The sequence below is a fragment of the Cydia splendana genome, chromosome 1 (assembly GCF_910591565.1).
Source record: "Cydia splendana chromosome 1, ilCydSple1.2, whole genome shotgun sequence".
Lineage (NCBI taxonomy): Eukaryota > Metazoa > Arthropoda > Insecta > Lepidoptera > Tortricidae > Cydia > Cydia splendana.
Window position 1 is genome coordinate 10,156,165 of NC_085960.1, and position 17,888 is coordinate 10,174,052.

Genomic DNA, 17,888 nt, shown 5'->3' on the forward strand with positions numbered 1-17,888 from the left:
GGTAAAATTTTAGGTCGTTGTTTTTCGGAAATGCACAGGCTAAACCCCGTTGTTCATTTGGTTATCATAAGCAACAGGACTGCAAATGACTTATATAGGGGAAACAGTACCTGTACTTAAATTACTACTAAAGCGAAATCGTAGTCCATACGTCTCATAGTTCCTTAGTCTATAAGTCATTTCGGTAAGTAATGTGGGAATGCGCACACGGCTTTGTCCCGCGCAGCTGCGTCGGCGCGCGATATAAATCATATTCATAACTATAATGGACGATCTAAATTAGGATAGATGCTTGTTTAGATCGTAATTAGGGAGTGTTGGACGAATTTCCGACACGAGATGCCAGGTACTCTACTATAGTGAAATATGGCAGCGTATACTATATTGTGTTCGACATATAAGATCCATACCATGACGATATATGTGCATTGTGCAAGGGTTACGTGGATAATGTACAAAATAGATATAATAGGTACGTGCGAAGTTTTATTTTAGTCCTATGTGGTTGTAACGAATCCTTTTCTATCATGGTAACGCACAAGTGACACCTATCTACCTATTTACAATGACGTCCTTTCCACTTACAAATGGTAGAGACTTTACATGCCGTCATAAAATAATAAACGTAACTAAACTTTAAGATAAACCTTATGATTCCATAATAAATTGCGATGCTTTACGAGTACTTAGGTTAAAATCTGTTCTCATGCTTCATATCACTGTCGTTAAGATTCAAGCGTTCTGTATAAGGACATATTAGCGTAACCTCGCGCATGAAATATGACACCCAACAATCTATGCAGGTCAATAATATTTAAATGAAACCCATTCCCTCTTTTAGCGCCGCAGTAGCATATGCGACCGGATTTGGCACACACCGGTCACATACACTACGCGGTACAACCGCCTTTCCCATACCGCTGACAGCACTATTAGCTACTCGTTATGATTTGCGGCAGAACTGAACTTAGACTCGCAAATGGCCCGATGAAGCCTTATTCGGTTAGTTAATGTCTTGATAGAGGTTGCCTTTGTAATGAGACTGTTTAGTATGCGAGTGCGTTATGCATTTCAGTGCGTGTTCAATAGGTTTATTATTGTAGTGAAGTTTGCTTAAAGAATCTGTGCCTAAAGAAGTAACTAATAGGAGCGACTTCTTGATAACTTATAGTACTTACTTCTTTTGTTAGATCTCAATATTTTCAAAACTGCCTATAGTTGAAATGTGGATTATATTAATAGTATTTTTGTATATGTTCAAATATTCCGTCGCAGTTAAATTAGAGCATATATTATCTACTTATTCATCAAAATCAGTCCAGTCATTTAGTATTTACAAGGAAAATAATATACATACTTTGTACTCGTAATACGCATCCTTTTTGGTACCTTCGCAGTTGGGCAAAAAGTTTTTTTGGACGGGTTATCCTACATCTACTATTAAACAAATCATATATTATTTGTATTTGTACTATTTGTGTACTTACTTGAGTTCTAGACAACGGCTTTAAAGTATTGAGTAACATTTTTGGGCAAGTTTCTTAAATATAAATATCTGGGAGACCAAGCCTTGCTCGGAAAACATATAAAAACTCAAAAATGCGCGTTTTCCCAGAGATAAGACCTAGCTAGATCGATGTTTCGCCCCCGAAAACCCCCATATAGCAAATTACATCGAAATCGTTAGCCGATCGTTTCTGAGATCCGCGAAATATAATATATATATATAAATAAACAAGAATGGCAAGAATGGCTTAAAGGTAATATTAGATAGATATAATAAGATTAATAAGCGTCTTAAACAGGTTTTTGCAAAGTTATGTCGATCTCGCCTTCTCCTTTGATACATTTATGAACATAGTGAGAAAACTTATGACAAGTGTGACTAAGTATCAATTATTTCCTTAATCGGACAGCTATTTACCGTCAGTAAATTGTAAACAGTCAATAATATAATGATTTACTGTTCCATAACAGTTGTTGGGAATTAATCAAGTAGCTAGGTTTCTTGGGCGTTGTTTAATACTTTTGAGTATTATAGGAACACAAAGTAATTAAAATTTCGGGCATTTAAATAACACGTGCATTTTAAACTGGCATTATTCAAAAATAATGTTATGAATATCATTTTTTTTATAAACACGTCGGTAGTAAACCAGCATACGAGCGGTTATCGTAGCTTATGGAGGCTCGTAACTCCAGGGGTGCTCTCATGCACATTGCCGATCCTTTAATTACCTATACACTCATTTATTGAAGTGCTTTATTAAAAAAGTGTACTGTAGTTTCTTGAAATAACCTTCGCACTTCCACAGTCGGAGCGTTCCCGGGAGAAAACTCCTCTGAAACCGCGCAGACTGCAGTACGCCACCATTTCGTTTTCAGACGAATTTAACAAAGGCGACAAAGATAGTTCGGGCCTCTTGTTCAGCGTTTACATTTTCATAGTAACAGGAACATGATTTAATAAAATCTAATAGGGAGTAACGTAGTCAACACTCATACAGTATTATTTCGTAAAATGCAAAACCTTTCAAAATCCCAAAACGAAGTAATTAAAGCCATACAGATATACCATATTAACTTCCCCGGGCCTTTCTACGAATTTGACCCTAACGTCATCTCTATCTAGCGATAAAGCAAGTTTCAAAAAAGGAGAAATTTAAGGCGCGCTCAGCCCAGAATCCGCTCCGAGAAATGAAGTTTTGAGATGTTTGAGCGAAATACAGCCGGGCCTGAGACCCGGCGCTTCGACTTGTTGGAAATCCATTTGCTAAGGTTTATGGATAGCACTAATGACTTATATTTATGAATTGCAGTACCACCGGAGCGATATATGATTTAGGACTGGGGAAGGATATGCAAATTTGCTTGAGTGCCTGGTGCGGTGGACTCATATACGAATAGATAGATCAAACGGCTTTTATATAATCAGCGATCTTAAATAGCATAATTACATCTAACTAGAAAGCGCTATATTACACATGATTTTGAGAATAAGAGCCTTTACGAAAATTGGATGATTAAAATGGCCACATAATATTGGTACTAGGAGAATATATCCAGCAAAGACTTCGTGTTTAAGATATTCTTAATTCCCTGGAATCTTTACACTTCTAGATGAATTCTAATGATTGCGGAATATATCAATTCGTCACAACTTGTATAGTACTCATTGATGGTTTTTACTTCTTGCTTACAGCTTGGCTCGTGTAAAAGTTCATAAAGGGTGTTGCTACACCGACTGAATCACGAAAAGGTTTGTGATTAATCTTAATGAGACCAAACTTATGTCTCACGAGGCAACACATTTACTAGTATTTTCTCTCCGTTTCCCACGTAGTCCCTCCTAATAAGTATGACTTTAAAACAATTTTACTTCATAATCCGGTAATGGATAATTTATTATGAGTGTGGCATACTAGGGTTGGCTTTTAGATTTTAAGAAGCCTGCGATTTTCCCACGGACGTGAGCCTTTGTTGCTAGGCATGTGCCTTATACAGGTTTCATCGATAAACTGGAAAGGGTACATTTTACTCATTTTAGAGTCAATAAATGTATTAGCCGCCTTGTATTCGGAGCCTTTAAGGAAATATTAAAGAGGATTTGATGTGGAGACTAATCATGGTAAATATTGAGCCTATACCATGTAAGGAAACGATTGATATTGAGAGCGGAAAAGAGGTAGGCGGGAAAGGAGAATTTTTCAGATGATTTACAGTAACTGATTTAAATGTAATTATATGACTGAACTTAGTTCTGTGATGTAAGTCTTCAAAGACACATTTTGAGTAATAGTTGACATGTAAGTTTAGAGTAAGAATTAATTCTTAGTCGTAGAGCTATTCTTCGACTTCAATGCATTGGTTGACTATGTTCCCTTGAATTATAAGACCCAGAAATAGAGAAAGCTTGGAATACGAACACGACATGAACCCATTGCTAATGTTTGCAGGCTATAACTTCAGCTGTGAACCTTGGGAATTTCTCACGATTTTACAAAATTAAGTACGACACTATTCAAAATTCAATGGACTGTATTGGGTCACAACAAATTGAGTGTTTATTTTTGTGACCGTTCGCCGGCAAAAAGTTGTTTTAAACTTTCCAGAAGTTTTATCCATTTAACTATCCTCTTATCTTACTTGTCGATGGATATCGTAAATATCCGTACTAATGGGGTAGTTTGCAATTATAACAATATTAACAATTATTAAACGAATGAAATAAAGTCATTTATTTTGATTTGTAAGCTGAAGTTCATTTCAATCGTTCAATTAATCAAAACCCGTTGATGTCCTTTGTATGGATAGCTGGAGAATGACGTACAGATGTGCCATTGAAACGTGAAATTGGTACACTTAAAATGAACGAATTTTATTCGTCAATAGATATGAACAACCTGCTCATACGCATACGGTGAGGAAACGAAGTTTATACTTAGCTACCTTCATGTGACTGACACGTTGAACATAAGTTCTCAACAAGGTTATTGCTAATCGATAAATATTTATAATCAGGTATGACGTCTCTACAGGCTACTGGTCGGGAGCGTGACCGCCCGCGACAAACGGCGCGCGTGACGTTTCAAACGCAGCCCGATATGTCGCCGATATCGATAGGTTTACCGCATTTGCGATTTAGCGCTTTATTGCAAGGGCTTTAGAGATATTGTGGCTTGATGTTACGGTGCAGGTTCAATGTATTTTTACTTGCCTTGCAATCTTTATTCGAGAGCAATCCGGATGCAGTTTGAGGATATTACTTAGTAACTAATAGTAGTATTTAATACTTACGGAAGTAAATATTCGAAATTCAAACTTAATATACCTAAAATAATTAAAATAATGATTTGATTTAAATACTCGCTAATTATTTGACATACACGAGCAAGCAAGATGCCCTGCCAGCAATTATTAAGACAATATCAAATCTAATTGAATTTCGAATCCAACTCGGTATTATATTTTATAAATGATGCACGGTATAGATTTTAGCTGGCATCCCAAATAAACAAAGATGGATACTTGCCTAGTTTTAACATAATGAGGCGCAGTCGAGAAAAAAAAGTTATGTAAATGCTATAATAGCGAGTATTAAAGCCTGATATGCAAAGATTTTACAGTTATATCGAAATTAAATAAGAACAGAGGTAGATTTGTACGAAGCGTGAGTTTCGCGCTAGTTCGGAACCCCTTAGCTTATTTAATCTACTTCGAAAATCCGTTCTCAATTTTCTCACGCTCAAAAGCTAATCAATCAATCGATCCTATTTAATTCCTGCCGCGCACCAATCACGGTGATGGCTGGTTCAGAACCCCATACACTTCAGGTTAGTACAACGTATGCTTCAATCTACGTCAGTCTCAGCGTAGAGACGTACGACCGTATTCACGCACCCGTGGATCGCACGATTGTAACATTATACGTATATTAACTTGACACATGTATTGCTATCTCATTAACGTTCGTCTACTTAACCCTTGTCTTTTTCTTTTCGTTCGGGGTTGTTATCATATCTGTGCAGGAGACTATTGGGTGCGCTGACACTTGTCCGATAGGAACCTTATTTCGGCGAGTTCCGCAGCCTTACGATGTTGTTACATCAGTGGTGTCTTTTAGTCGTCCATTAATTCATTCACACGTTCTGTAGCTGCCACTCGGCTCTAATTACAGTCGACTCTCGTTAATTCAAACCCGCGATAATTCGAACCTCTCTATAATTCGAAGTTATCACAAGTTCCCTAGAAAATCTCTTTATATTTCGAAATAATTCAATACATTTTTCAGCACGGTAATTCGAACAAAAAAAATCATCGCTACGTAACAAAACGACGCGTTAATTCGAACTCATAGGCGTCAAACACTCGACAATTCAAAGTTATCAGATTGCAGAAGTAAGTGTAAGTACCCTACATTTTGAGACAAGTTCAAGTTCATCGTTGCACGAGCATTTGTTATTGTAAAATCATTTCCGGCACTAGGTATTTCTGATAAAAAAAAGTTATTGATCAGTCTCAGCAATGTACTTTGAAGCAAACTAATATTAGAGACTTCTTCCCAAATACTAATTATTAATTCACATTATGTATGTGCATGTAAATATGTACCTCTAACCTTTTGATATTGTAAAAAATTTGCAGTTAATAAATCATAATTGATTATTACTCAATAATTCGAACTTTCATATTTTTTCTCTCAAAAATTTCGAACTAATTGATATTTCAAACTCTCGATAGTTCGTAATATTTTAAAAGTCCCTTGAGTTTCGAATTAACGAGAGTCGACTGTATAATACATTGGAGGTCTGTTGAAAGACTTCACCCTTACACAAAACAGATCATATTAGTTTAGTTTAGAGTGTAGGTACCCGTGCGAAGTCAAAATACTGACTAGAACCCTTTCACTGTCGGCCAGATGTGCTTGTGCCTCCCAATTACCAGGATCGCGTATAGTTCGATAGGGGCCATTCATACTCGTGCCCCATTCATACCGCGACGTGACGACGTGTGTCGACAGACGAGTTCGCTTGGCTCTTCGACGAGTAGGTCTACTGGTAGTAAAACATTGTACCTACTATACATATATACAAATCGTGGCTGTGTAATATTTGGAAATCAACTGAATTCACAAGTGCTGCTGAGTTTTTCAACTTTGCCAAAGGCCGGGAGAAATATGAGGAACAGACTGCCAACTTTCACAAGTTGAAAAGTTACTAGAAGGAAAGGGAAGAAGTAAAGGTTTTGTTTGCGAGTGTGCATTTGATAGCCTACTTATCAAATAGCTATAATAAGTGAATCATAACAAACAAACAAAAAGGGCACAGCGAAATGTCACGTCGCCCGTCGCTCGATCTGAATCGGGGAAGTACAGCGAGCTGCAAAGGCTCTTTCACTGATGTGTGTACCTCTCCATCTCATAGAAGACCACAGCCATAAAACTTGTAATAATAAAACCACACCGTAAGTATAAAGTTCATTCCATAGCCAGTAAATCGAACCTATGATTCTTGGATTAAGGCGATGTTGAACAAATTTGTCGGTCCCATGTGGAGTGCACTAGGTGGTCCTGTGCAATCATTGGGAACGCACCGAATCGGGCAATTAGGTACGAACGATATGGTCCCACTGTGATTTACTACACGTCTATACTCTCAATTTAGGTACACGGCACGTACTATGGATTTATGTGAGCCGGCTGGGACATTATATTGCAATCGAAATCCATGCGGTTTACAAAGGGCATTAGTAATTGAGATATATCAGTAATTTGAAGGATATACTTTATAGGGCCAGTAGTAAATGTAGGATTATATGCTTTATTGGATTAACATTAAAAACAGTTAAGCTGCTGGGGAATTTAATAGCTACGAGCATAAAACACATCTGGTACATTTTGTAGAAACTTCGATACAGCGTATTTGAAATAGAAATAATAGTACTTACCTAGTTTAGAAAGATGTTCATTGATCAATTAATCCTCCAGCTGGCATACATCATAGTTGTTGATATTTTAACTTTCTATCAATTAAAAAAAAACCATTAAAACTTTCCACGGCGGGAGCTTTCCAGACAAAGGGTTAATTCATCATCTATATAGGTACATATATATGTAAATTTCTGAAAACTATACACCGTATACTACCCAATACCCAACCTAACTATTCCGGCGGAAATAGTAGTCCGTCTTTTCATATTTATCGCATTAAATAACCCGCCAACTCTGCCTTTATCCGACCTCTGCAATTAATAAGGGTCCATATTGGCTCGTATACAATTTATTATTCGAATATTTCTAATAATACCGCTTTGTAGTCATAATCATCATTTCTCCGAAAATTGTTTCTCATATATTTTTTTAATAGTTTTTTGTACTACTACCTACATTATTCATAACGATACATATTCCGTTTTTTTTTACTCATAATGTTGTCACTGAGAATGTACCTATCTGTGCCCATAATGTTATTTGTAAGAATTTCTCGAAGACTAAGCCGGGAGCATTTCCTCTCGCTACGCTCGCTCACTGTGAGCGTCACAGGATTTCGGTTCTGTGAGGTTCGCAGTTCTAACCTAACCTAACCCAACTATCTGGCAGCATTTCGGTTCTGTGTGGGTCGCAGTTCTAACCTAACCTAACCCACCATTCTGGCAGCATTTCGGTTCTGTGAGGGTCGCAGTTCTAATCTAACCTAACCCACCTTTCTGGCAGCATTTCGGTTCTGTGAGGGTCGCAGTTCTAACCTAACCTAACCCACCTGTCTGGCAGCATTTTGGTTCTGTGAGGGTCACAGTTCTAACCTAACCTAACCTAACCTAACCCACCTTTCTGGCAGCATTTCGGTTCTGTGAGGGTCGCAGTTCTAACCTAACCTAACCCACCTTTCTGGCAGCATTTCGGTTCTGTGAGGGTCGCAGTTCTAAGCTAACCTAACCCACCTTTCCGGTAGCATTTCGGTTCTGTTAGGGCCGCAGTTCTAACCTAACCTAACCCACCTTTCTGGCAGGATTTTAACCTGACTTGACCTACTTTTCTGTTTATTTTTGTCTTATTTAGAATTTACTATTGCAGGTGCATGCTGCTATAAATAAAATCAAATATGTCGAAATCAATATGTCGAGTAATAATATATTATGCATAAATTTTAGTAATAGAGATATTTATGTAGAATGACATTATGAGTATAATAAATTCGAAGTTCCAATGAGTATTGTTTAAAGTGAAAATGTATAATGATCATTAGGATGTAAAATTGTATGAGATACATTTTAGGAGTTTCAATAATCGAATTAGCAATTTTATACGAACTTTGGCGCACCCAATTAATAATGATAATGATACTACCAATAAAATATTCTCTGATATAAGACTACTAATTAAATATTCTTACACCAAACATAAATTATAGCAATAGACTCATGACATCTAACTAACGACCTAATAAGCAATTTGCAATTCACGAACTTAACTGTAGCTCCTAACGAACCACGAAACAAGTGAAATGATTAAACCATTGCATCAACCGCTTAATTTGGATCATCTGCGCATAAGCAACGTATATGTCGCAAGCGAGTAAGGTTGTCAATTACTGGCTAACATCGATCCACGGTAAATACTACTACCTGTGGCGTTTAGGGATGTGCATGTGCACTTACCCCAGAAAATTACCTATACCAATGAAAAAAAAAATAGATCTTAAAATAATTCTTCTGGTGGGTGGACTTGTTTATTAGCGCCCAAATTCCTTGTGCTTGTATGTAATCTACGTGCAGAGTAAGTAATTTCGCATAACGTTGAATATTTTCATTTATGACAATCGGTATTTACAGTCTCTCGGCAAATAAAAAATACAGTCTTCGACAAAACCGTTGCTTATTTCTATCAAGAGTTAAAAGAGATCTTAGGGACCAACCGAGATGAAATTACGAGAAAAGCCACAAAACAAAGATTTTTTTTAAATTTGTATCGATAATTAGGGTAATAGGGCAGTAATAGGTAGTAATCCTTTTGATAAAATATAAACTGAAAGTACCATCTCATGTTGGTATACTAGTATTTATGGTATCCCGGTCAAACCCATCTCTAGTAGTCATTCATTGAACCTATAAGTTAGTCAACTTAATGCGTTAGTCTCAGAGGTCCGCGGTGTGGCCCACATTCGCTCACTTTCTTAATTAGGAGCAATGGGAAACCAATCGAATTGAAGACGTATTGCCATTTATGGGATACAACATATTTCTATGTTTATACCAATTTTATTGGCAGATATATATCCATGTAGGAACTAAATTAGGCTTGAAATACGAATGTGTCAAACGGTAAGAGCTATTAATATATATATTATATATACATATACATATATATATATATATATGCGGTAGATGTTCGGGCTTAATTGATGGAGAATTCAGTTAATTGGTTGACTCACTTCACATATATGTGATATATGCTCGAAATACAAAACATGTATTACATTAGTTAGTATAATAAAGTAATACTCATTTGACCATTGAGTGTTGTTGTCAACGATGCAGGATGCAGAGGACTCTTGACTGATAAGAGTCTGACTGACCTAGTATTTCAAAAATATCTAACATCTACTGGGATGGTACTCCAGGTGACTTTTATCTCAGTCTGCTGTACTTCCAGAGTCATCAGCCTTTGCAACCGGTTGCTAGTTTAGGCTAGGCACGTGCCGTGCGTGCGTGAAAAAATATCACCTACCTTGTGTTTCAAAAACGATAGATCCCTCACTGGGATGGTCCTCCTGGTGACCTTGATCTCAGTCTGCAGGACTTCCAAAGTCGCGAGCTCCTGGAACCCGTTGCTAGTCAGGGCTAGGCACGTGCGCTGGACTTGCTCGATGCATGGTGAGAAAGAGCAGAAGCGGCCACCTGGAAAGTGAGAATATGTTATAGTTAAGTGATTAACAGCAACGGATAGAGATAGTTCGAAAAGTGTATACATGTTTATGATACTGACTATGTATTAACAGGATATAGTACATTATTGTCGAGGTTCGGAAGCAGCTACTTGCAGGCTGAGGATTCGTTTTAAACGGACGACCTTGGGAGTCCGTTTAATTGAATCCGAAGCCAGCAAGTAGCCTTCCAGCCGAGTCATATATAGTGCTTTTCTCAAAAATGGTGCAAGAAATATATCATAGAAATAGTTTACAAAAGCAACGTTCTTACGTATATATTTTCACAGAAAAAAGTAGATACAATTGAAAAAATTAGATTTGCTGCCTTTTTATTTTTTTTATAAAATAATAGAAGTGTATTTTTCTGCCGAAAATACGCCAACCTATTTGAGACAGCTAAATAGTCGCGGTACTAATCATCTGTTTGGCTGTTTAATGGGCCTGTGCCTTCATTTGATATGGCCATTTCAACTTTTAAAAAGTTTGGAACTCGACAAATAATGGAATTTGTATGCAACATTGCAGTCCCAAAATCGAGACTGCAATGTTTTTAACTTTTTAATTTTTGACTGACCATAAACTACGCGCTTCGCGACCTATTTTTTAAACGGCAAAGTCGACTTTGCCGTCCATTTTTGAGAAAAGTGTCTTGGCATCCTGCAGCTGTAAACTTATACCTAGTGTTTGTTTGAATCAAGAATAAAGAACGGAGAGCTTACTAAGGAAAAGATCAATGGATTTATTCTAATTATAGTTTTTAGGTTTTTGGAGCTTGGTCCTATGACGTTAAGTAATGTGTAGTAGGTAGATAAAGCATTTGTTTCTACGGGTATATTATAGAATTTATAAATATGTATGCATTCTCTTTGATTAAGTAAATTTTAACATACTTATGTATAAATTCATATCTCAAAGTCGTTGACCTTATTAGAGCTCCAGTTCGCGGGATACCGAGTCCCCTATCATAAGGCACGATAATGACCAAAGGGCTCTCGCCTCGCGACGCCGGACCCGTTCGGGCCCGTAACAATGTTTGACACGCGCCGGGGGCGATCGACCTCGCTATTACACAATCCAAACAAAACCACGACGTCTTACCACTTCATAATGCGCCCGCGCATGTAAAAAACGATCCAGACATAACAAAACGTCGACAGATGTTTTCATTCCCATGTGATACGCCCGGACCGTAGATAGAAAACCTTTTTGTTACCGCGATACCGTTTTGAAATTTTTACAAGTCCAAAATGCCCGGGAAACGACACATCGTCTTTTATGTGGGCCGCCGGATTTTATCTGTCAAATCTTATCGACCAATAAGGACAGCGTACGTCACTCACTCTGCCAATCAGAGTCGTCTGGAGCGGCCGCGTCACGGCGGGGGGCGAATTTAAAATTGTTGTATTTTAAAAATGCGTATCGCGTGCCTGGATGATATAATAAGCCGCGCTGGTTCTATTAGCATAATGTAGTCGGTCGTGTAATGAAGCCATTAAAGGGGATAATATGAGTACGACGTACGCGTATAGGTGGCGAAATATGCTGCGCTATCTTAATGTATCGCAAGTCACGTCGCACTGGTGTCGATCAGCTTACGATCGCCATAACAAGGATTTCTACGGCATATCGACAGCTTTATACCTTTAATTAAAGCTAATTAATCATAGATGAACGTTTGATACGAGCCAGAAGAGGATATATATAGCTAATAAACATTTCTGATTGGAATCTAATATTCTAATGTGCTTAAGCACTGACATTTATTACAAAGTAAAGAATCTTATTGGAACATCTCATACGCTTTGTTTACATTATTATTCATACGGATACGCAAGCTCGTCACGATTGTGTTGCAGTTATTGTTGTTTCAAATCAGACAATTAAAGCTAAATGCATCTATTTGATCAATATGATATCTGAATGTGACTGAACGGTCCGATCCAATTAGTCTTAGAGGATCTTATCAAAATCATCTTGAAAATCAATAAAAAACAATCCTTTAGTTACATTGGCCTATAATAGGTATTTCAGGTTAAATCATAAGTGTGACAAAGTTGTGGACTATTTGGAAATTAAAGTTTTCGAACAAAAAGCTGATGACGAAGTTTAGTCATAAAGTCATAACTTACAAAAATACAAATATGTACATTATTATTGTCTTTTTGATTCCCCAAAGGAATAGAAGTGTTATACAATGTACATTTGTGACTTACATATGTCGCCCAAAATCGGTTCCGAATTATTTTTTCGCTGAACCATAATATGAATATTTGTCTCAACACCAATGTGCTTAACTTTTGAGTATCTATAGAAAACGAGTATTTGTTTACATTTGTTGTTTACGTCTTTCAATGGTTAGAATGTGAATGGAATGTATGGTATGTATTTAAGTTAGTACCCATAGGTTCCGTTAAAGGTTGACCGGGGGAACAATAGTTAGTCATCCTCGGTTGCGCCACGCAGTTCACGGGACAGGAATGCCGGCTAATTGACAGATTAGCGAGGACACCATGCCTTAAACTATGCAACCTTGTCGGTTCGGCTAACCCGCGCTTGCTAACCCCGGGCAGAGGCTAGCGAATACAACAAACTTACACTTCTACTACTGTGTACTTACACTTAAACTGACTTCCATAGCGTGTACTTACACTAACACTGACCTTAGTTGTTAATCTCTCTAGAAAATGTTTTAGAAATACCGTAAAGTCGGGTTACTTTAGCCCTGGAGGGTAACTTTGGCCATTGAGATTTACTCGGTCCAGGTTATATTATTTCACTGTAATTATGGAAATATGACATGAGGTTGGTTTTACCTAATATTTCACTTTCACTAGCTGTTTTTAACGTTAATCCAACTACTGTTTACTTAAGTACACTTTAAACCACTAAACTGTAGGGTTACCATCAGTTTGTCACTGACATAAACGCCGTCGAGAACGTAATTTACTTTCTATACATCTCGCTCGCACTCGCATATTAGTGCAAACAGGATGTATAGAAAGTAAATTACGTTCTCGACGGCGTTTATGTCAGTGACAAACTGATGGTAACCGTACTGACATCCATACCGTGCCCCACGTGCCAGTTGTGCGTGGCCAGCGTGGCGCTTTTTGCTACGCTTGCATTTTAGCTTTGTGTGTATGAAAACTATCACTGTGTGTGTACGAGAGTTTCAATTGAAGGCGCAATTTAATAAAAAAAGTATAGGTAAGCTTTCATTTCATAATGCTTACTGACATTGGATTTTTTGCCCTATGACAGCGGCTAGACAAGACAAGTCCAATCTATAGTGACCATTTATATCGCGGCGTTGTATTGTCAGTCTTCTCTATTTACTGGCATGTGCCCCAGCGTAGCTTTGCCTTTAGGATGTGTCGTAAATCTGGTAAATCTAGCGGTTGGCTTGTTAGTTTATGTGGAAGCTTTAGGCGATCGGAGGTGCGGTTTAGATGGCCAGTGACTCCATAGTATCATAGTAATTCCCTTGAATTGGGAGCTGTTTCGATTCTATCTACAACGTGATATTTAGTAGAAAAAGTTTACCAGTATAAAGTACATTTAAGAGGAATGAAAATGGGTCATTCGGAATTATATTGTCGCTACAAAGTAATCCGTTTAAATTATTGACTAAAGGTGGTTAAATTTAAACGACTGTGAGTCATACCAGTACTATTTTAACATAAATGTTTGAACGTTCACATAAATACTAGCTGACTCTATTAGTAGGCGACATGTTTTGAAAATTATAAAGGGAAGAACGCACTTGTATGCTTTATTAATTCACGTTGACATGGCTACGTAGTCAGCTGCAGATATAGTTGAAGTTTGAAATGTGCACTATGCACCCCCAGTGAGTTATCTCTGCAGCTGATTGTACAATTTACTCATTATTTAGACAACAGCATTTCATATTTCCGCGAAGTAAAATGATGTAGTGCTAAACGCCATTTCCGTTACGTATCGTATTGCAAAAAAATGCGTTACTCAATGTCTTAAATAAAATTGATCTAATTCGCAATTCGACTCGGTCCCATTGAGAATATTGCGTTGTATGCAACAATGTATGAGATTTGTTGCCAAGCATAAAGCGGTATCGACACTACTACTAATATGTAACTCTAGAAGGGCTTATGTGCCTCTAAATTTAAATAAAACATACGTTGTTTTAGTGCGAGAAAGCGGCGTAATCCCGGCCTGTATATTTTGTAACTATTTAGCTAAACGTTATGTAACAAAAGATTTGTGGAATAGGTACCTCATTCACTCACAATGATGCTAGTGATGGGAAAACTTTGGCGATAACTTTGATGTTGTGATAAATAATAAAGATAACTTAATGATTTTGTATTGTTGGGAGTATAGTGATGTATTAGTGACGAATGGCTCGACATGGCAATATTGGCGGTCATTCTAGATCAGATACGAGAGTGTTGACTTTATAAACATATTTTTAAATCAACTAATAGTGTGCAATACACAGTAGATTTAGATAATAGATGCTAACTTGTGCAAAGTTGTGTTTAAAACGATTGCTTACAACGGACAACGGAATACTTATCAGTTCGACACTAGGGTCGGAGGTCAAACCTAAAATAGGGTTGACCTCAGAATTAGCACGTTATGATGTTGTTATAATCCATAAATAAGGGGTTACTCTTTCTGATACTCCAAGGCCAACGAGTTCCTTTAACTAATAACACAGCTATCGCCTAATTGCTTATCAATTTCAGCATTGTAATTTCTCAAACAGCTTCTTTTTTTAAATCCAGTTCACCTCCATCGATAAATAGGCCCGTCACTACACCCGAAGCGACGCAACGTAATCACAATAGATCCGACCGTCACTAACAATACTGGACAAGCCATTGATGTATTAGGCGAGATAACGCGGTGAAATCACATGTGAGCCCTAGAATACAGAATATGCAAGGACAGTAGGTACAATCTATACTGAATCAAAGACAAGGCTTAAGCCCACGATGCAATAGTTTGGCAATTTTGTAAAATATCTACGAACCTCCAAACCTTTAGTAAGGTTTTGTGATGCCATAATATACTATCCCGAAAAGGAATAACACTGGGATAATATATACACATATACATGTATATAGCTTAACATTCATGGGTTTTTTCGTTTTCGAAAAATTGTTATGATATTTGTAAATAGAGGGTAGTTTTTTAGCCGGAGTGTATATATGCAGTGTACTTATCCGATCACCTCATCGATATCTGAACACCGGTGTGTTTGTCATTCAATGGGGTTGGCCGGTCGAAGTATTTAGCAGATGGCGTCAGCATAGTTTGCCCTGTCAATCCATAGAATAGTGTATTTTTTTTGTTTTTTTAATGGAATTGTATGCCCCGGATGCCAGCTCTTTAATCCAAATCTCATAAAAAAGGGGCAAGCTATGATGGCGCCATCTATGCAAACCTTTGACAGTTGCCAACCCCATTGTTTTAAGATCACATATACGGTGTGTAGAATGTGCTTGAGATCTCAACTTGTGCTTTTGGTCCTAAAATACTTGTATACCTACGGCATTCACATTTTGTTCTGAAGCATACTGCTTGTCTGTACTAACTAAACTGAGACTACTCGATACGTTTGTATTGTACCTACTGCAACCACTGGCTCAAAATACAGTCTGCGCATACGCACCGTAATGGGGTCGCACTCGCGCGCAGACGGTATTGTTCTGCGATCTGATTGGAAATTAATTATTGATATGGTTTAAACTATTTCATTGCTGTTAGGTTACAATAGTTAGCTAAGTACCTACATGAAATATCCCAATATCACAAGACAAAATGTTACATTTGGACTTTTACGTTCAATGTTTATTTAAATTTTATTTTGTATTTTGTCATTCCCATTGTGATATGTATTCGAATATGCGCGTTTTAACGAAAAAAAGTATAATACATACGTAAATTTATTTCACGTAAATGATCACTCATATATGACGTTTAAAAGATCTGCCGTATCTAAACAATTTAAATTACTTAAATACTAAACGCAATTGTGCATCGTGCTATACCCTCGACCTCCTGCAGCAGAGCAGACGATCATAACATCAAGTGTCATATCACAGTCAGTTTTAAGTATAAATTACTTGGTTCACCACCATTAAACCCTTTGGCAGCAGACAATGAAGCCGTCTAAATATAGGTAAGTTGAGCGTCTGGCGTGGGGCGTCGTCGCCGGGGTGGCCGCGCTTGCGTCGCCCCGCCCTCGCCCGCGGCCTGCGCGAGCGCACCGACTGCGGTGACGGCTCCTCTTGTGTCTATATTTTTGCCCTTTGCTCTAGAAACACCCAAGGTGCCCCCTTTAAGTATCCTTGCCTACCTATATATGAAATGTATGAAACTCCGTAGCATATCTTTCAAACGGGATTGCTTTCCGCATCCCAATCCTATAGAGCCTTCGTCACTAAGACATTAAAATAAACGGTTTTCTCTCTGTCACCGAGCTTACCAGTATGTATGTTGTATGACATTGAAAATCAGAAGTGAACATGATTTGGGTATGCATAGGAATAGTTCAGAAATGTCTCCTTAAGTACCAAGTTCTGTATCACATATACCAAGAAATTCTGTTAATTCTGTTATCCAAAAAAAAAGAAACAAATATGATTAGGTAGTTGATAATAGCTTAAACATTTCCTTGATTTTTCTCTTAAGTCTGCCTAAGTCTCTTAAGTATCTCTTAAGTATTGAAACATATGACCAAGACGAGATTCTCGAACTTATCTGCTAGTGATAATCAAATAGTTTTAATAAAGCGGATGCAAGTAGAACAATCATCGGAGTCTATGGTGAAATACTACCTACAAACGAATGTAGTAATTTAATGTAAACAATCCTGGGAAATGGCGTGGATTGTGTCGTGTGTTTGTTTTACCATACGTTTGAAATTCATAAGTCAAGCTATGAATTCCAATACTCGGCAACTATGCGGAATCTGAGAGAAACCACGTCAAACACAATTTCAATACTTGTTGGTGCGAGTGACATGACAATAATAACGGGCTTTGCGCGGTTTGGATTTAGTTTAGACACATGAATATATTCATGCATAAACTACGAGATACAAATTAGATCTTGTATAGTAAGTACATACCTACTATGCTGTCAGGTGTTGATTTTGGTTAGATAAAATCAAATAGGTAGGTACCTATAATAAATATACATAGTAATATTTATACAGGAAACAAGTTCGTAGTAGGTAAAGAACCATTAGTTTTGTCGTATTTTGCCTAATTCCAAGGATGAACTTAATATACGATGTTCTTAAAATATACCTATGTTTTTCATGATTACCACAATAAACATTCCAGGAGTTATTTTTTCTATTTCGTTTTTAGGGTTCCGTAACCAAAGGGTAAAACGGGACCCTATTACTAAGACTCCGCTGTCCGTCCGTCCGTCCGTCCGTCTGTCACCAGGATGTATCTCACGAACCGT

At 37.5% G+C, this 17,888-nt stretch overlaps 1 protein-coding gene across 1 annotated transcript in view; it reads right to left on the reverse strand.

The window, feature by feature from the left end:
• The window catches only part of LOC134795720 (tRNA (adenine(58)-N(1))-methyltransferase catalytic subunit TRMT61A), a 97,230-nt gene that overhangs the window by 49,263 nt on the left and 30,079 nt on the right, over positions 1-17,888 (reverse strand). Inside the window, exon 5 of the mRNA XM_063767673.1 lies at positions 10,226-10,395. Within this exon, the coding sequence (XP_063623743.1) occupies positions 10,226-10,395 (170 nt within the window). The remainder of the gene's footprint in view (positions 1-10,225; positions 10,396-17,888) is intronic.